Genomic DNA, 21388 nt, shown 5'->3' with positions numbered 1-21388 from the left:
GAACTCTGCCTTAGAGAGTGACAGCACTCTCTGGATGCTGTCTGTGGACTAGAACTGAAAATACACCTGTGAGACAGCTGTGCTTGGGTCTGACTTGATAAGGTGCCACTGTGATGATGTAGTTATTGTCCCTACTCCAACTGCCCTAGGTAGCATGTTGGCAAAGCCTGGCACTGATTGCTAATCCTAAAAGACCCTTTGGATATCAGCACTCATGCTTAGGGTACAAAGAGAGCAGACAGTGATCTTGTGAGCTGCTGTCAGAGTGTAATTTGTGAACCTTACCTTCATCATCTGATGGTGTACATGATGAATGTAAATGCAGGGTAGTAATAGTGTGAGGAATTAAAATTAGAGAAGAATGAAAAGTTAAAAAGTAAAATATTACTAGAAGAACAAAGTATCTCTCAAAGAGGATTGTCAAAACCATCTGTATCACAGCAAAACCCTGTTCTTCTTGAATGTCAATGAGAAATGGATATTTACTCTGCTATTTGTGCTTCTGGAAATCTTATCTTTTCTCTTTTGCGTTGATGTCTCCTACTCTGCATCCTCTCAGTTGTTGAAAATGGCTCATACAGTGAGTGGCAGTTTGCTTTTCAAGGCAAATAGCATTTTGGACTAATTTCAACCATCCTTTACTGAGAACCTCCTTCAAAACTAAAATTAAAAGGTGGTACTCTGTTTAAATTTGGAAGGTCTGAGTCTCTCTCAGTGTTGTTGTAACAAAGGGAGAGGCAGGTTGTGATCAGGCCACAGTGTTTGTTACAGACTGTGATTTTACTTAGCACCCCTGTAAAAGAAAGGCAGCAGAGGAATCTTGGTGTTGAAATCGCACCAAGACTGGAACCCCCTGAGCTGTTACAGCTCTAGCAGTTATAAATGACCATGAGCATTTGCATAATGCAGTTGTCAGTGAATTAAAATGATTTGGAATTTTCACTGAGGAGGCGGTGGCCTGACCCGGGAGCGTTGCATTGCCTGGCTCGCAGTGAGCGATGCTCCCGCAGCAAGTGGCTCCATTACCTCAGAGCTGCCTGTTGGGTAAACAGGGCTACTTAAGATGACATTTATCTCAATTTCTCCATAGGTTTTCTGAATGCTGTGATAAATGAATGCATTTAATAAACTGAAAATTAAAATGTGAGATAAATAGTGGTATGGATGGGGGTTGAGAGAGGCGGCAAAAAACCATGAATAAATTATTGGCTGCTAGTCAAGTACTTTAATAATTGACTCGCTGATAGTAACTTCTCCCTCCTCTCTCTATACCCCCCTCCCCTGCTAAAGAAGTGCCTGAGTAATGAAATTACATGTTAATGCACTGAAAGAGTCTCCCATTCTTCCCTTCTACGTTGACATAGTATCTTTTGATTGAGGAAGGTTAATTAAAACTCATTTAGCTGTATTTGTTCAGTGGAAGAGTTGGTGTCACAGTTGCAAAGGATAAATGAAACAGTGCCATATGTAGATTTGGTTGGAGTTGTTCATCTTTCTACCAAAGAATGCTTGCAAAGGAGAATTAGAGGGAGAATGATGGTTTATCACATCCTTTTACTTAAGGATGTACTCAGCCAAGGTCACTAAGCCCTTCATCTGGAGCAGTTTCTTCTCATTGCAGCATTCGTGCAAATCAGAAGGGGTTCCACTGCCAGACTGATACTGCACAGGCATGGCAGCTTGCATGGGACCGAAGCAGTAAGAGTTTGGATACCAGCAGGAATGGAGGTTAAAGCAAGAATAGTAAAAGGCCTGCAAAGGATAGGTTGGAACTGAAAAGGTGAAATAAGTAATGATGGGTGAAATAAACGATGCCTTGCACATAGATGTTGGCCTAACTGAAATGTAAAATTTTCAGTACAGATAGTTCTTGTAGCATATTGTTTTCTAATAAGAAAGTTGATTTCAAAAACAGAAATCCCTGACAAATGAAGAGGAAATCATCTTGGTGAAAGATACACTGATGCAGAAATTACTAGGGGAATTTAAAATGCTGCAACATTTCATGGTAGGGTAGTTTTGGGAGATGGTTATTCTGGAGCAAATACTTGCTGGTGACAGAAGCAAAGAAGAATTGAGTAGTTCTGATACCTCTCATGAAACAACAAAGTTGAGCTATCTACAGTTTAGGTGACATGGCCATTGAAGCCTTCTTTCCCCATAATGTTTCCTTATTCAGAGCTTCTCCAGGAAATAAAAGCTGAGTTTCTCTGGGACACCATCTTTTATTAGGAAGAAACTCTGTAATTCCTGTGAGTAAAGCATAAGTGGGAGAAAGGAATGCCATGTCAGACAGCACTGATTGTCAAGCACTCTCTTGACTTCACGTGGGCTTAACAGTGCTCATCTTGGGACTAGGCTTTTGGCATTTGACATTTGAGAAGTCACTTCCGTACTTGTCCCATGGCTCACTTTTGTTAGACCTATTTCTACAAGTGCCTATATTCCAAATACCCAGTATGATTTAACTACTTCTAAAAACTAGTACCACTTGAATGTACCTAAGTGTTTCCACTTCTGTCATTGTGTGACCTTTGTAAAACTCAAAAGACAACAGCAAACATTATTTATGTGTTTGCTTTTGTTTTAGGCAGGAGAATGCCTAGAAAGCATCCCCTTGTCAGTAACATTACATTTCTCCTCAGGTTGCCTAGCCTGGCTCTCCTGTTGCAGCATGGGAAGCTGAGTGCTGCTGAGCACTGTACCTCACGTGTGACACAGTGCATTGAAACATTTAGCCTGTGGTTGACTTCAGGAGGCAAATGGCTTTGCCTCACTTAAAAATAACAAGAGCCGTGGAATACAAATTTGGGACAGAGAAAGTTGAGAGGAACAGCCTGTATTTTTCATTCTTGAATCCAGTTGTCTTGGAATACCTTGTAGCCCCTGACAGCTTCTAACCTGTTTAAAGCATTGATCTTTCAAAAGAGTCAGGAAGACCAAAGCATTCACAAGTTCTATTTTTCTACTCTGCAAGCAGTTTAATTACACTAAAGATTTTTGACAGATTTGAATAGAGCTTTGTTTTTTAGCTCTCAATTATCAATTCATATATTCCTTAGAGAACAGGAGCCACTTTAGTTAAAGACCTTGTCAATGAGTCAATCAAAGGGTTAATCTTCCAGATGGGCCTTTTAAATGTTTCTGTCCTATAATATTTCTTCTGTTGCTCCCCACAGCTGAGGCATAAGCTTGGTGCTTTTCAAATTAAATTAGATTGTGTAAGCCAGGTGTCTTGGCTGTAAAATCATGTGCAACCCATTTTTATCCCATTAACATTGGTGTTCATCAAGGAATTGTGTTTTTCTTTCTGCAAACTCTAGGTAAACCAGTAATGATCATAACTGAGTACATGGAGAATGGCTCCTTGGATGCCTTCCTCAGGGTAGGTGATTTCTTCAAAAGCTAAGGAAATTTTATACTGAGAAACATTTTTTTCTTTTTTTTTTTTTTGTTCAGATACCGAAAATTTACCAGTTTTAAAAAAAATATGTTTATACTTGGGAAATCCTATTTTCTGGTGTTGCTCCTATTGAAAACCAGAATAAATATAAAGTGGGAGAGTATAGTATGAATGTAATTTTTGAAAGAGCAGCATGTTTAATGGAACCGGTTCTGATTTGCTCCATTTTTGGAAGCAGGGTAGTGCTGTAGACTCATTAAAAGCAGATTGATTGTAAACTGGATACTGCAATCACTGGAAGCTGTGACAGAACCTCTGGGTTTTTGCTTTACTGGTGAATTATAGACACTCATCAGGAGAGTGAGGAAATAACATTGCATTTTATTGAGAGAAGATGGGAATCCAGAGCTACACTCTTTACCAGTTTCAGCAATGGCAATAATGTAGCTTTTAGCTTAATGCTCTGTGATTTTCTTCCTTTCCCCATATACAGAAGAATGATGGCAGATTTACAGTCATCCAGTTGGTGGGGATGCTTCGTGGCATTGGCTCAGGAATGAAGTATCTCTCTGACATGAGCTATGTGCATCGGGATCTCGCTGCTCGCAACATCCTGGTCAACAGCAACTTGGTCTGCAAAGTGTCTGATTTCGGCATGTCCCGGGTCCTGGAAGACGACCCTGAAGCAGCTTATACCACACGGGTGAGGAGGGAAAGAAAACATCACAGAGTTTTTTTTGTCTGCATGTTGGGTTTTGTCTGACTGTGTGGAAGGTGACAGTGGTTTGTTTTAAAATAATCTCAGTCACAAGTGAAAACCTGTGTGAAAACCTGTTTCACAACCTAAAAGTAAACATTGGCCCAGACTCCATAGCTGGTGGAAATTGATGTAGTGTTATTGCTACAGCAGTGGCCACATCAGTATTTCTTCTCCGAGGATGTGACCCATGTATTCCCCTGTTTCCTTGAGCATGGTAGGGTGCATGGCAGGAATCTGATGCTGGAAGTTAGAGCCTGGACTTCTGTTCCTTCAGATATCTACAAATGTGCCTAATGGTTTCCAAGTGGCTGGTTCTGCTGAGGTTTGATACAGCAAGAGTAGACATGTCAGGGTAAAAAAATCTACTTATGCCCATCACAAAGCCAGTTGTAAATTTGACCTAAATAATTTGGACTGGGAATAGTATGAGGTCTGCATTCCCATTTTTTGTTTCTTTCTCATTTTATCTATATTTCAGCACCCCACTGTTAACTAATTTTGCTAAACCCATTTTAATATGCTGCATGTGGAATAGGTCTAATGCAAGTACTTCTGGCCACAAAACAACATCCCAATCATTACCAGTCCTTGTACCAATACCTCTGATATCAACATGAATGCAAAGAAAAAAAGTCAGAGTTTATAAGGTCTCCTTTTTTAATTGCTTGTTTTCTTCATTTTTAAATATCTGCCATTCTCCATCTGTTCTCTCTAGTGCAGAGTTTGTTTGCAGCTCTCAGATCTTGCTGTTTAATCCCAACACTCATCCTTTAATGGATTCGCAGTTCATTATAGGGAGGGGTAGACTCCTCTAATATTAAATGTTGGCCAGCCTTGATATTTCTCACTCATAAGGGTGGCAAGTGGAAGAAGCAGAAGCAGAGGTCTGAAAAGCTGTATTCAGGGAAATTAGAGTTTAGACAAGCACACAGGGGTACACAATGATTGGAAAGCTTCTCTTTGAATTTAGCGAGTGGAAATACAGCATTATGTTTGCTCTCAGGAGTAAACTAAAGAGAATCAATGACATTTGCTTTACAGTCATTGTCTTCATTTGGTATCAGTAATGAAGGATCAAGAAAATTTGAATTTAACTCCACTGTGCTCAAGCAGCTAAATATAAAGAGCTTATTGGCAATTTTTAGAACAACCATGTATAAACAATGCCCACACATCTGTTTCTAAAAGAGGGAATAAAGCTTTTGCATAACCAGAGAGGATGCAATAGAATGCAATTTTTAAAGCAGCTTGTCATAAGAGAATGGTGTGTTCTGCTCCTGCTAGTAGTATAACTCATTAAAGTGAGAGCATCCTATAGCCTCACAGGGCACAACCTGATTCACAAAAGGCCTGATGCAAAGGCCAAAGAAGCCAGGAGAAGGACCTCTTTTGATTTCCCTTGGCTTTGGAACACATCCATATTAAACACTTGAGAGATATACTAGAACAATATACCATTAAGTATGCACATGCTGCACTCAGTTATGGATAAAAACTATCTGGAAGATTGTTGAGAAAAAACCTACCAAAACAAACTTAATCAAAAAAGCATAAAAGCAAATGAAAAAAACCAAAAACCTTTGTTCAGCTTAAGTCATTCCCCAGATGGAACTGCAGGAAACCAAAAGCTCAATTAAAAACACCTTGCATATTAGCATAAACAAAAGGAGAAATCTCTGGCCTGGGATCACTCAGCTAAGGCAAAATCAGATAAACAGGATGGAGCGAGTTCTTTTTTAAAACAGTGCAGGACCTCAGTGGTCCATATCAGATGCCCAAGTGTTTTATTTGTTGAAAAAGAAGTATTGTAAGAAGAGGCAGCTCTCTCCAACAGGTATCAAAAGCAGCTTTGTACCATGGTCTGGTGTTGAACTCCTCCCCCAGGGTCTGGGAGAGCCCAGAGGCTTGCTTGCCCTCTCACATCTCTGGTAGGAGTTGGGATTATTGCCCATGGGAAACACCACCATCTTCATAAATCTTTCCAGTTTGTCCTCTCTTTATTTTACCTTTTTGAAAAGCAAAACGTTTATAATCCCATTTTTTTGAAACAGACCAAACAGGTCAGACAGGCAAGCAAGGAAATAGTAATTAACAGCATGTACTTATTTGTTTTGTCAACTAAATCTCTAATATGTACTTTGTAAAACCCCTGGCTTGTTCTCAGGCTGCAGCATAGCCCTAAGCAGAGATCTCTTGGAGGGCTGATAAAAATACATTTAACAATTTACTGGTTCGCCTCCTTGTGACTAAAGAAAACAGATGGGCAGCATTGCCTCCTGGTTGGATCTGACAGTTTTATGGCAAGCAAGAGTGAAAGTGGATGCCTTTTTAGGAAGGGTTCTGGAGTTATATACAAAAAAACCATTTTGTATTTTTAATGTGTAGAACAGTGTCAGCCACGCACATTACTGGGTCAGTGACTCTCTGGCCTGTGGTTTCTTTCATTTGTGACAGGGTGGCAAGATCCCCATCAGGTGGACTGCACCAGAAGCAATTGCCTACCGTAAATTCACATCAGCCAGTGATGTGTGGAGCTATGGCATCGTCATGTGGGAAGTGATGTCCTACGGAGAAAGACCTTACTGGGATATGTCCAATCAAGATGTGAGTCTCCTTCTGAGCTTCCTCTTCATTTTCTGTCCTTTTCCTCCCACCATGCCTTTATCTTTGTCGTTAGATGTCTTCCGATATGTTTCTGTGTCAATTGCTATATGGTTATAAGATGTTTATTCCAGGTTTTTAAAAGGATATCATGGGTGGTAGACTCCTGTTTTCTCAGGGAACTTCTCTGGAACTAAAATTCATTGGATAGCTGGAGCCTGGTGTCTGGTTAGGGAACAGGATGTTTTCAAGTTAGAGTCCGTAATGTGTGCATGAGTTTTATTTGTTTTAGTTTTGTACTAAAAAAATACAATTAATGTTATAAAGAAAAATGGAGGAAAGGGAAACTAATGTATTTAAACTGTCAGATCATAATACTGTCAGGAGAGGGAAGATTTGAATGTTCATATTAAATCTTGAGATTATTGTATGTCTTTAAGAAAACATTTGAATTTAATTGGGCTTCCTATTGCTAATTAATTGTTGAAGCTCTGCTATGCTTGTAACTCTTTCAGGTGATTTTATTTCTTGTAAGATATCTAAATCAACATGTATGCAATCCAATTCTGATTATCAGTCAGAGCATCCTTGTGACAATGGCATAGCTGCCCCCCAAGGACGTTAAAAAGCAGCTTTTGTAAATGACCATTCTTAAATTATGCATGTCCTGTTTAACCGTACCATCTGGACTACTTCAGTGTGTTCCAAGAGGGAACATGCACAATGGCTGCTATTCCAGAAGAGTATTTAATAATAATGCTAATAAGAGCTTTTGCTAATAGAATTTTTATTAAATGAAAGAAAAAAAATCCCAGTGAAAATGAAGCCTAGATTATCCGTAATTCTTTTCCCAGGGGATTTACAAGCATATAAAGGAAGAAGAAAACGTTAATCTGAATATATGGTCATGGGAGTGGTTAAGTCATTTTGCAAGTCATCTGCTTTCTTATGTAGAGCTGAACGTTTTCAAAGGGCGTCTAGATGCGAATGGCATTTAATCTAAACAGGGGATATAATTTTAATTTCCTTCTGATGTGAAATGTCTCTTCTGGCACCCAATCTTGCCTTCCTTTGCTAACAGGAAGTCATCAAGACTTAGCAAGAAAATAAAACACCAGATGTGTCTCAGTTATATCAGGCATGTCTGCACAGCACAGTGAAGCTCACTGCAACAAACAGCGAGCTGTTTTTATTAGTACTGTTTATGTTAGTCTGGTGCACACTGCTAATGTGTGCTGCCAGACCAGGTTGAAAAGCTGGCTTGAACAGGACAGGGAAAGCCAATATTACTGTCTTTGCACACTCTTTATGGTACATGGCGTAGACATGCCTCTTTTTCCTCCTTAATGATTGAAAGAACAGTGCTTTTCACAACAAAGCAGAAGTGGATTTCAAATTACACTCAGTGTCTGTTGAATCAAGAGAAATTAAAAGGATCTTCAGACTTTCTGGAGTAGTGAGAACCACTTTGTTTGTGGTCACTGAATAGCTGCTAATAATGCAAACATATCCCTCATGGTGTCCTCCCAGTGGAGTTTGGCCACTAATTGGACAAGCACAGAATGAGGAAATTTAGTGCAACTCAGTCTCTATTCACTCCTGGTCTTTAGTCTCATGGTGAGTCCTGCCAGCAGTGTCATATCAATTAATTCAGATCTGAAGGCTCCTGGGTTGTGTCTCTGTCATGTCAGAATTGAGTCCTGGTCATGTCCTGTTCTCCTGAGAGAGCTGAGAAGACATCAGAGTACTTGAGCTCTGGATCCCATTTGGAGGGTTTGAAGTGACTTCAGTTGGTCAGTTTCTCTGGATTCTTTTAAATATGAAATACATATTTGAGCTGTGTTGGACTTCTATAAAGCTGCACAGAAGGGTTCCCATCTCTGCATTTCTTGGCTTGGAGCATATAGAGGTGAGATAACAGATTCTCTGCAAGGCCTGTATTACTGACAGAGATGAGCTAGCCCAGGAGGACACAGTGTGAGAGTGATCTGCTGTATGTTAAAAATTATGGGGAAAATACAATCTTAAACATATTGCACCCAAAACTGACAGATAGTAAAGGTTTGCTCTAGAGCTGTTGCTTCTCCAACCCTCAGTGCAATGATAATTGCTTAATTCTGAGCAGGGCTATTCTGTCATTCCTGTATCCCATGTGTTCTTTTGTGACACATTGCCCTGCTCTATCTGATACTTGCTTTGGATTCTGTACCCTTTTAGTTTTGAATTGCTGAGGAGAAACGACAGTTCTGCGACCACCAACTGCCTGAGTCTGAGTGCAATTTTCCATATTGTTTCACTTAATTGTGGATTTGTTACCATAGTTTGGATTGCCCTAGGATAAATGATACTCAGCTGGTAGATGTGAGCAGTGTCTGATGTTCTCTAATGTCTTCCTAATTGTGCCATTTATAGGTTATTAAAGCCATTGAAGAAGGGTACCGGCTGCCGCCCCCGATGGACTGCCCCATTGCTCTCCATCAGCTGATGCTGGACTGCTGGCAGAAGGAGCGCAGTGACAGGCCTAAATTTGGACAGATCGTCAACATGCTGGACAAACTCATCCGCAACCCCAACAGCCTGAAGAGGACAGGCAGCGAGAGCTCCAGGTCAGCTGCACCTCAGTAATGGGGATGTACGAGGGAGCACAGAGGAGGTGACAGGCAAAGCTGCGGGTCCTGGTGTAAGGTGTGTGCCCTGGCTCTGCACAGCCAGACTGCACAGCAGCCACTGCACTGTGCAAGCAAGCACAGGGCTCATGCTGGCACATTGCTGGACCCCCTGGGGCACCCCAGGCTCGCCCAGCCCTGTGAGAAGGAAAATGGAATGAGCAGAGTTGTTGCTGTATCACACCAACGCTGAGCAAGTTTATAGCACAGTCCTGGCAAAGCTCTGATGTATTCAAGCTCTGTTGGAATGCTACGTTTGCTGTCTTTTCTCTTTTCCCCCCGGTGAAAAGGGCTTGAATGGTTAGGGTCATCTCAATGCAGAATAGGTAACAGGAGTGATGTGGTTTTCTGCAGGAAAAGCACATCATCAAGTTTTATAAACCCTAGATTTGTGTAGGATTTGTAAATGAGCATTATGGCATTACAGCCAACGCCTTGCGGGCATTGGGAAGGTGTGGATTAATTTTTATGTGAATTTGAATTTAATTTTGTGGAAAGCCAGTTTCATGTCTCCACCAATCCCGCATTACATTTGTTTTGTTTGCTAAGCTTGGTGTACCTGGTACGTGCAAAAGAAGCACAGCAGGAAGGAAACTCCCGGAGTAGTAGGGTAAAACCAAAATATCTTTGTTGGGACAGATCAGCAGTTTGTTTAAGCTGATGAAACACTGCTGAAGTAATAGGAGCTTTACTAATGTACACCAGGTTTGGTCTGTTTTTTTCAAATGTCTTAGTTAGGTAAATTTGCTTACAGCAAATATGGAAAAAAAAGCTTAAAAGAAGCAAGAGGAAGATAATGAGAATATATTTTTTAATAGGAAGGTACAAAGATATCCATTGGGCAATAGAAAATTAAGTTTCTTGAATCAGTGAAGGAGAGTAACAGTGATTCTGTGTCACCCTCCAACAGAAGAGCATCATAGAAAAAGCTATTTCCTTTTTTAAACTTGTAAGTCCCTTTGTGAATCTTGCTTACAATGTGTATTATCAAAAGAAGGATTATTAACCCTATGAGACCACGATCACCACATGTCTTCCACATTGCCCTAATTGCATTGGTAGTCTGGCAGAAATGTATCCTCCCTTTCAGACTTGAATAATTTACATAGGGAGAATCACAATGTGATCTGCTATGATAGTTTGATTTGAGATCCACAGTATGTACTCCTCCATTTTGCTCTCTTTCCAGTTTACAGGTGCTTTTTGAAAATACATAGATTTTTCAATAGTTAATAGTCAGTTCAAGGTCATTTTGTGTGTGTGTCTGTAAGTTAATAGCCTATTCAAGGTCATTTTATGTTCACGGCTCTTTATAAATATTTTTCTTCTCTTTGGAATATGAATTTTAAATATGTATGTAGCATTAGTAATATATTGCTTAATATATGCAGCATAATTATATATAAATAGGTTGCCGTGATTGGTCTTGTGTTAGATAATGCAGTAGAGGAGTTGTACCAAGTATTACCAGTGTGCACTCGGTGCCTCAGGCAAGATGTAACTATGCTATTGCACACCTAATCTTTGATGATGTACATTTTCAGATAAATTTCTAAATCCTAATTGTTTTGATTAGATAGATAGTAGCCAATTTATAGTGGGTTAATGAAACTGTGGCTTATGATATACATGAAATAATAAATATTAATAAGAGAAGCAAATTTAGTAAAAATAATTATTGGCAAATCTGTGCAAGGGAAAATGAGAAGCACATTCCACAGTGCAAAGAAACATCAAAGCTTGCATGATTCCTGCCACTCCTGGCACACACTCCAGTCAGGAATGGATTGATTAAAGAGGGGATTAACTCCCTGCTGTCCTGAGTTTGATTGAATGCACTGAGCAGACCTGGCTAGAAATAGATTTATCTGAACCCGCCCTGAGTTTTACCCTCCAAACCGGTCTGGCAGGGTGAGCTTCCAGTTCCCTTGCACATAGTTCAGTAGTGTTTCTATAGCTGCTGAGCTGAGGTCTGACACATGCAGGATTGGCAAGGTCTGGCATTGCTGCGCGTGAGATACAGACCCAGCACACTGTTTGCCTTCCAGCATTGCCATCTTCTTTGTCTTTGAAAGTAAAAGCATTTTCTGTGAACTTGGTTTTGCATCTGAGGCAGAAGTTGTTGTAAGCAGCATTGTGGTTCAAATTGGATCTCAAACCAAAAATAGAAACCTGAGGTCAGATTCATTCTTAGCAAAAATTGGCCTATTCCTTCAGCTTCTTGCATTGATACGCATTGATGTGCAGAGCCACCAGTTTCACTGGGCACAGTGTCTCACCCTTGCTTTCCCTTGTCGTTGAGGATAATTGTTGCAGAGACCAAACTTTGTTTTGTGGTTCATGATCCAGCTGACACCATTTCTCTGTCCTTTCACTGTTTGGCATCCAGACCTAGCACAGCCCTGCTGGATCCCAGCTCCCCTGAGTTCTCGGCGGTTGTTTCTGTCGGTGACTGGCTCCAGGCCATGAAAATGGAGCGATACAAAGATAACTTCACAGCTGCTGGCTATACCACCCTAGAGGCTGTGGTGCATATGAACCAGGAGTAAGTACTCAGCGATATAACGAAAAACTGGTAAATCTGGATTTAATCAGCCTCTTTTGCTTTCTGCTGCATATCATTATGCTCATTAAAGGAATGGAATGCCTTTTATTTGGATGGAGGATAACTTTAAAATGCCTCCACAATGCCTCCACTTATTTAATTAAACATTTCTGTACATCTGCCTTGCTTCTGCTAATATTGCTTGTGGTTGACTCATAATATTTTTCTCTGCACCAGCATCTGATCCACGAGTCTCAGCCCCTCATTTCTCTTGCTTTCCACAGTGACCTGGCGAGGATCGGGATCACCGCCATCGCGCACCAGAACAAGATCTTGAGCAGTGTCCAAGCAATGCGCACCCAAATGCAACAGATGCACGGCAGGATGGTTCCCGTCTGAGACAGTACTGAATAAACTCAAAACTCTTGAAATTAGTTTACCTCATCCATGCACTTTAATTGAAGAACTGCACTTTTTTTACTTCGTCTCCTCGTCCGTTGAAATAAAGATCTGCAGCATTGCTTGATGTACAGATTGCAGAAGCCGAGCGTGTGTGTTGGGAAGGGGGGCCTCCAGAAATGACGAGTCGTCATTTTAAACCAGACCTGGAACAAATTGTTTCTTGGAACATACTTCTCTGTTGATCAACGAAATGTAAAATACATGTATCTATATAAATATAAAGTCACATTCAAGTTTTGATGCTATGTTGCTGCCAGATACTGTGCTTGAAAAAAACAACAGCGTTACATTCCTTCTCTCTGTGACCCGTAGGATTACAACCATAGTGTTTTGTTTGTGGGTGAAACCACCGTTGTGCATCTTTCACTGGAATGAAGTATCTGCCCTAGGATATATTTTGCAGACTTGATGCATCACTAATACCTTGCAGAAACCTCAGTGAGAATATCGTTTGGCTAATCAGTGCCTGCCAACTAGTGACCTACCCATTTACAGGCTTGAGACATGAAGTGACCCACACTGTGGATTACTGGGCAAAACTGGACTTCTGGGGAGATTATTGGTGGTTGTAGTGCTGTGCTGAAGCCTACCATTAAAAGACATTTGGTGAATATCTTACCAGTAGTCAGCTGTGACAATCGTGGCTGTGGAGCTTTCAGACTTCTTTTCTCTTTCAAGAAGCAATTCCCTTTGCCTCACAGAAGGTACAGTGTCCAACATGTTCATGGTGCTTTATTTCTTAAAACTCTGCTAGGATTTCATCACTGTTGGGGGAAAGTTAAGTAAAAAATGCTGCACTATGTATTATTTGGGGTTCCCAACTTGTTTGTTAGAAGCTGTGCTGGTTTCCCAGACTTAATTGCTGAGTGTTTCCCATTGTTTGCTCTATTTGATGACAGTGAAAATTGCACTCTTTCAAAATCTGGTCTTGCTCTCAAGCTGTTGCATGTTAGGATGTGCAGGTAAGAGGAATGTGTCTCAGGGCTCAGCTCAATGCTGAGAGCTTCACCACACTTGGTACTCAGAGCAGCAGAGATGCCCTTATGTTTTGGGTGGCAAAACACACACATGTGGATCCCACAGAATGTAACAAGAACCTTATAAATTAGAGATACTCATACATGCACCAAGGACTTCTCCTGTCCTTTCATGAACAGCAGTAGGACTGATATTTGTGTTTTAGAAAGATCAGTTTCAGTTGCAGTGTCAGTGGTTTTATGGGAGGGAGATCAGAAGGAAATGGGGTTGTTCTTGCAGCCTTCCTGGTTTCACAGTTGGGGTGTCAGTCATGGTGACAGCTCTGGGCTATGCAGTAGTGTTACGGTTCAGGCACAGTGATCCAGTCTTATGAGCTGTGGGAACCACAATCACATTTGAAACCAGCCTTATCAAGTCAGCTGTGAGTGTGAGTGCCAGGTGCAGGCTGCAAAGCGAAGGCCAGACACCCCTCTGCAGGTATGGCCAAAAGGTTGGAGCAAAAATGGCCAAAAAGATGGATGCTGGAAAAACTGCCCTCCACCTCCTCTAAGGAGTAGATGGGAAGTTGAGTGAGTGAAAGCATCCCCTGGGTTGCTAGGTGAAGGAGACTGCTACAGGAATGTAGTTGTCCTCAGTAGGTCACATAGGATAAAGCTTTATCCAGGAAAGCTCTGAACACATTTAGGCTTGAATTTTATTTATATTAAGTCTTTTATTACTCGTTTTGAACAGACTATATAAATTAGATTCCTTTTAAGGTCCTTTTGAGGACCAAAGTGATAAGATGACCTTAGAAAAGAGGCAGAATAGGCCCACTTATGCTGTGCTGCATAGAAGAAGGATTTTCATGACATGTCCTTTAGAACAGACATTGCATTTCATCTGTGCCAGGCACAATGTCAGGAAAGTGAGATTTATAGTTTGATGGCACTAAGAGTGGTTTTTTAGTCTATAATATTTTGGTCCCAGTCCACACCTGACAGCAAATTCAGAAATTATTTAGAGGCTTTATATGTCAGACTTTTTTAATAATTGAGTTTATTCTAAATCCAAAACAGTTCACTCAGTTGGACAAGTCACACTTACTGTATTGTCACTCATATCACTTTTTGTCACTTTTAACAATAACGTGCTGATTTTAACCACTAACCCTCACTCCCAACTTTCTCAGAGAACAAATTGTTCAGAATATGGGATGCTAAATTTGGATCCTGTCAAGTCATGACAGCTCAGTATAAACTGTTCTGCAGTATTACTTATAAAAGCTTTTCCATTTCAAGAAATTTTAGATTTCTTCTAAAAAATCTACTTAAACCAGCATGTTTTAATGTCATTTTGCCAGGCAACATAAGAAGTAGTTACTCATTTTAAAGACCTGACATTTGTACTTTCAGCAGGAAAAATTCTTTTGCATCTTAAGTGCAGAGATACTTCAGATTTCCTGCTGTAAATCTGTTGCATTCTGTTGAGATCATCTTTTTATCTAAAAACAAAATACACCCAATTTTCTGGCCAGTTTGTAAAACTGCTTTCTTGGAGTCTAGTAGTGGTAATTCAAAACAGTGCAATATTTTCCATACAAAATGGAAAGCTGTGTCCCTATAGAATGAAAACTGTGAAGGCAGCTCAGATGCTGGGTTTTCAGCACTGCCACTGTTGGTTGTGTTCCCTGCGATAAAATATGGCCAATGAGGGAATCCACTGGAATGTGATTTGAGCTGGAAGAGAGCAGATGAAAAGAGGTGGCACATGTAAATATAGATATATTACATATCTGTATATAAGATATGTCATGGAAAGAAGACTTAGAAATAATGTGAGGGAAGCCAAGTAGGGGGCTGGCTACACATGGCAGGGCTTCTCCTGGGAAATCCATGAGCAGGGATTCAGGCAGGTCTGTATGTCTGTCTTGGTGTGTGTGGTTTAATACATTTGTGCTCTCTTTTTATGCAGGGAATTGTGCAGGATTTTGCTTTCACGGCCCCATAGCCCATCCTTTTGATCATATTGACCATGGAGGAACATAGACTAGACTTCTGGATCCACAGTTGTGTCTTCCATAGCACTGATTCTGGAAAACACGTGCTGAGCAGTCATCGGTCCCTGAAGAGATCGTGACTTTTACTTTCTCTTTTTTTTCCCGGACAACCCACTCCATTGTTTTTCTCCACTGAGCGATAACGAACTCGTTAAGACTCAGCACCAAGTTGTCACTTGAGGAATGTACTGTGTCAAAGCCCTGCAGACTTCTGGATTTTTTTTTCCTCCCCTTCTGCCTTCTTCGTATTTTCGTTTTTATTTATATATTTTGTTATTTCCTCTCCTCATCCCCCTGGCTGTTACTGCTCCATCTTGGACAAATGCAGGGGATGGGGCACTACCCGTCTTGCCATGGACACCAGGCCCGGTGCTGCAGCAAAGAACCCAATTCCTGTAAGCTGCCTATGTACATTGCTAAAGTGACATTTTACACTGAAGGTGCCATTGCAGTGATATAAATATATTTTTTTTCCTTCAATGGATAATGGATTATTATCTCCTCTGAAAGGTGCGTATGTGTGCTTGTGTGCATGTGTTTGCGTGCGAGTCACCTCATGTGTAGAACTGCCTATGAATGTGCCGAGAACATCTCTGGAAGTGCAGGAGTCCCCTGTCTGTCATATGAGAGCAGGCCAATAGCTTGTGTCTGAAATGGTAGCAAGAACACACACATTAAAAAATGTTTAAATTTCTGTATCTGTAAGTGTATTTTTTAGCTGCCACACTAACTTTAATGAGTAGTTCTGCAGCCTGAAACGGGGGCAATTTCAAATTAGTTTTGGACTTCTGGATTGTGGGATCTAAAGGGTGCTAAAGGTTTTTGTTAAGTGTTGTTTATTCGTACTAGTGCCCTGTTCATGACCAAGACTGACCAGTTTCTCAGTGGTAAGGTAATGGAGGCAACACCTGCATTTCCATCCACTGGTAACCCTGAACTGAATTCTTAAGTAGCCTTTTTTATCTGCAAAATAGGATTTTAAAGACTTGTTGAATGCAAACAAATATATGCAATTCTTCCATTCACAGAAGCACCTTGCTCTGTGTGCAAGCTGTGAAATCTTGTAATAATCAGAACACTTCCCTGGTTCCCAGCACAGATAAGGAACAATAATGCAACAAGACCTGTAAAGTTATGGTAGTTAGCAAGGGAGTTGTGAAATGTGTCCTGTTCCTCGTGCAGGCAATGAAGAGCAGGTGAAGTGCAGTAGAAGACTCTCTTTCTTCCATGGCCTGAGGAACAGTGCTGCAACTTACTGGTACTCGAGAATGCACCTTAGTGTAGCATAAGGTAGTTGGGAGTGTAGCTGGTGTGGAAGCCTTCAGGAGGAAACGTAGGGCTGATGAGTACTTGGAGCGGGGCAGGTGATGCTCCCCACTTGCTCTGTGGCTCTTGGAGGCCTCCAGGGCAGCCCAGCAACATGACACAGGACAGGGGCTGGCTTCAGCAGACATGGGGCAGTCTGGATGTGCAGCCTTGACTGGAGCTGTGATGTCCCAAAATGGCTCCTTCTTTCTCCTCTTTTCTTTCCTCACTGACTCTCGGAGCCCATGGAGTGGTAATTCTGCCTCTGGCAGAGGAGGAGCAGCAGGGCTGTGGGCGGTTTACGAGGGTAGCTGTGCTTGCTGGCTGAGGCTGGGCATGGGCAAAGCACTGGCTGGGAATGGGCCACCACAGGCTGCTCCAGATGAAGCTGGGGCGAGCAGAAGGCGAGTGCCACAGCACTGCTGCCCCTTGGGAGAGAAGAGGTCACTGCCCGCCTGCTTTGCACGAGAACTTCTGTGTGTTAAGAAATTGTCCTGCTCACACACCACTGGTTGATGTTTGTCTGGGTTTCTTGCTGTGCTAATTTTGTGATGGATCTTACGTATTAAAAATATATATGTATAAAATACAAAAAGCTGGTAAGTAACCAGTAAACAGGACTTAAAAAGCAGTATTTTTCTTTTATGTGACATTTTCATAACCAGAAAAAAAAACTGAAATACTAATCAGACAAATAAAAAAGAGAGTGCATTTATTTTTTTGTATCACTGCAAGTATGCTGGAATATGCAAGGACTGTGGTTAAAATTAGAATGTATGAGGCATATTATAATTTAGTTCATACTGAAAAAATCTAACAGCATTTCTTGGTTCGTGCATTTGAATGATCTCTGGGTTAGATAGATTTTTCTATTTTGTTTTAATTTGTAATTTTTTCCCCTCCATGAATTTTAGGTACACATAACTTATGTCATTTATTTATGGTCTTTTATACCTAGTTTGTAAAATTGTAAAATAGGAAACAATGCAAACATTTGCATTTGAAAATAATAAAGTAGTTGCTGTACAAACCTGAAATGGACTATTTCTGATTATTGTATGTTTGTTTAATTTAGTGTTTATTTACAACAGATACCAATAGAGAATTCAGAGTAATAATGCTCCAATCCAATACCCCTTGGTGTTTGCCCCAAAGGGATTAATTCTCTTCAGGAGATTTCACAGGAATGCATTCCCAACGTTCATTTCAGCTGTGTAACTCCTGCAAGTACCTTAAAGTATCTTACTGATCCTTGTTCGTGTCCCAGACTGCGTGGTGTGCTGAAAGAGTTAGTGATGTGGTATGCTGCAGTCACGCTGCCCTTGTTAGCAATATCAATGATTTGTCCTTGGAGACCAGGTAGTATCCATGGGTAATATGCTTGAGAAAAACCTCCAGGGTCATAATGTTTCATTTGCATAACTGGGATTGGGTAGGGATAGTGTCTGTCCCCTGCTCCCCTATCCAGACTTTGTCTGGGACCTGACATCCCCTTGGCAGGAATCCTACAGTTTCCACAGCATCCTTTGGGCCAGGGTGTCACCTCTCATGTGGGAACCATGACCTTGCTGCTGAGTTACTGCCCTCATTGGTCTTTTTGTGAGCTGCATTTGGGTGGGTTGGTGCACTCAGGGAGAGGGAGAAGGTGAAAGGTGTCAGGAGCAGCAGAAAATGGAGAGGGGCAGTTTCTGTGAGGAGACACCAAGAGTGAGGATGTTGTGTGAAGGATGGTGCTGTGTGATGGTCACACACCTGTGGGCACGGGCTGTGTATTCTGACTGTGAGGGTATGGTGGCCTCACCTGTCATCACTTTGCCAGTGCTGTGCTTGGTTTGGGACACAGGCTTCCTGGCACTTGGAACTATCTGAATTGCACAGCTCATGGGGGCCACAGAAAGAACAGTGGCTCTTCCAGAAATGTTAAGATTTTGACTGAGCTATTTGAAGAAGATTTTGAAGCAAACTCTTCTTGAATTTGGAGAGATTCCAGTGATGCCCACTGTATAATACCAGATTGGCATTATACAGCACTGGTCCCAAAAAGCCCTGATGATTAACACTTTTTTTTTTTTAGTGCTGTATTTTAAAAGCAAGTTCACATCAACTACGTTTGGACCTGGGTGAGGAAGGCAGCCAGCTGTGTGTTTCTCTGGTGCCTGGATTCAGCCAGTTGGGTATTGAGAGAATGTGTCATGGGTGAAAAAACAGGTTCCATTTCATATGCACAAAAGTGTTTTACAAATTATTTAGTTATATTGCAGAATGAAAGGATAACCTTTACACCTTTTTTAAGAAACAGCTGTTTCAAGCTGTTCAGGGAGGATTGAACACTTGTGTCCTCTCTCTTGCCGATTGATTCTTTGCTCTTTTTCCCTTTTAGCTCCCAAACCTAAGAAAGCATTGTATTGAAACTTTTTACCCCAATGGTTTTATTTTCCTCCAAGTATATGGATCTTATTGAAAGATTTCCTTATCAAAAAGACATTTTTTCTCTCCCTGCCCCTCACTCTTTCCACATGTTTGAAGCTATTTACATGTAAAGCCTATATATTTGCATCTCAGTGGTGGTGTACATTCCTGTCCATGAGCTCAGCATGGAGCAGTGCAAAGAACAGACATGAGGGCCACTGTAGACATGTCAAGAAAAACAAAATTTTTTGACAATTGTGGAGGGAAAAAAAAGGCATCTTATGCTCTAAATCAACAACATGATTAAAACTAAAGCTGTGTTTGAGGCCTTGACCTCAGTTATTTTACCCTTTTCCTTTCAAGGAAGTACCCGTGGGCCATTGACTGATCCTCTATTGAATGGGTTACAGACCTCTGACATATCTTATTTCTGGCAGTGGCCCTGAACATAATTCTTTGTTTACAGGAGCCTCTGAGAAAGTTACATGAATATTGTAGACTTTTTCTTTAAGAAAATAAAATTAAAACCTAAAGCATTCCATTCCAGTCAGCTTAGTAAAATGTATTCTCCATGGGTGGATGGAGAGAGTAGCCACAGGAATATGCTACATTAACTTACTTTCATACGTACATATACATATATATATGGGGCAATTATATGCTAGTAATCTGCTGTGAATTACTAGCCTGTAACCAGACCAACAAAAGATAATGAAATCCTTGTTTTTATAGTGTTCTTGAACTTATTCATGATTCTCTTCTATAACATCTTGCAGTTAATTAAATGGGCCAAGACACTTTGGCATTCATTTTTGAAGACTGTTTTTAAAATTTAAAAAAAAAAAGGCAGTGGTCAGCAAAACAAAACCACCATGAGGAGCCCAGCTCTCCTTCCATTTCTCCTGAGGTAACCTGCCTCCCCCAGGGTCAGTAACTAAACTCTCAGGGCTGGACAGCTGAGTGATGTCAGGCAATTCTAGGTGCAGGTAGGTGTCTACCGCCAAGTTTTTAATGATGCTGGGGAGCTGCTTAGCTGAGGGGTGCAGCCGCTCACATAATGAGATCATGCTTCCCACTTGGATTTTCAGTCTTGCCTTAAGCACCCTGCTGATGAAATCCCAATAGTCCATCCTAATCACCTGGGGGAGGGATTTTTCAGAAGCCAACCATCACAGCAAGAAGCCACATAAGCTCAGAGAGGTTGGAGAGGGACCTGCTGTGCTGCTCTAGTGCCTCTCATGCCTCAGAGCCTGCTGCAAGCTCTATCTGTCCCGAGCCAGTCTCTGGGAGAAGTGCCTAAAGCAGGTCCTGCAGCCCTTCATCCCAGTAACCATATCGCTAGGATGGTGGCTGTCACAGGCAGTGGTGCCCTGCCTCCTCCTCACCAGCAACCAAGGTCTAAGCAGGGCCTTCTACAATGCAACCTGAACTGGGTCCAAGGTGTTATGGGGGGTCCTTCCATAAGTGAGATGGGAGGTGGGTGTCCCTGCGAGGTGGTCTTTGAGCTCCCACTCATTTGAAGTCCAGGACAAGGACGTCCTTGGCTCTGGAACAGCATCAGCCTTTTGGATGTTCAGTGGCTAAGGGTAGATAAGTCATACAAGCTCTGAAAACACAAAGAGCCAGGAGCTGAGTGGGCATCAGAGATGCTGGGTTTCTTTAGGTTTAAGTCCTAAAGTTTTTCAAGGATTCTGACCTCAAATTTTCAGAAGTGCTATGGAGGTCTATGCTGTCTTATTGCCATGTGCCAGTGGGCTCACCTGCAAACTCAACCATTGCAAACTCAGTACAAGAATACCCAGGGAAGCAACTCCCAGTTCATCTGCTGACTGCATTAACCTGTGTCCGAGACCTTACCTGGCACTTCCCAGCCAGCAGATTCACAATGTATGACAAGTAGGAAAGAGCACTTACTTTAACCTGTTTGAAAAATTGTTAAAATTCCCTTCAAAAAAAAATGCTTCTGGAGGAAAAAAAAAGGTTAAAATTGAATGTTAACGTCCATCTACAATTAAAGAGGTTGCTGAGTTGATTAAAGCAGCATAAATTAATGGCCTAGGAAAGGTGACACTGAAAATAATGAGGAAATAAGGATAAATGAGTTGATCTGATCCTGCAGGTGGTATGAACTGATTTCACTGGGAGTGCCCTGACTTGCATCAGTTTAAGGATCTACTCTTTAGCTATGTGCCACATGAAACTTTAGGTAATTTTGTTTTGT

At 41.3% G+C, this 21388-nt stretch overlaps 1 protein-coding gene across 1 annotated transcript in view; it reads left to right on the top strand.

Annotated features, from left to right (window-relative positions):
* The window catches only part of EPHA4 (EPH receptor A4), a 104959-nt gene extending 87164 nt beyond the window's left edge, over positions 1-17795 (top strand). Inside the window, exons 12-18 of the mRNA XM_071566907.1 lie at positions 3324-3385; positions 3897-4106; positions 6618-6767; positions 9177-9370; positions 11820-11975; positions 12260-13141; positions 15369-17795. Of these exons, the coding sequence (XP_071423008.1) occupies positions 3324-3385; positions 3897-4106; positions 6618-6767; positions 9177-9370; positions 11820-11975; positions 12260-12374 (887 nt within the window). The 3' untranslated portion in view covers positions 12375-13141; positions 15369-17795. The remainder of the gene's footprint in view (positions 1-3323; positions 3386-3896; positions 4107-6617; positions 6768-9176; positions 9371-11819; positions 11976-12259; positions 13142-15368) is intronic.
* Positions 17796-21388: the final 3593 nt, after the last annotated feature.

The sequence above is a fragment of the Pithys albifrons genome, chromosome 11, assembly GCF_047495875.1.
Source record: "Pithys albifrons albifrons isolate INPA30051 chromosome 11, PitAlb_v1, whole genome shotgun sequence".
Lineage (NCBI taxonomy): Eukaryota > Metazoa > Chordata > Aves > Passeriformes > Thamnophilidae > Pithys > Pithys albifrons.
This window is presented reverse-complemented; position numbering and strand designations above follow the sequence as displayed.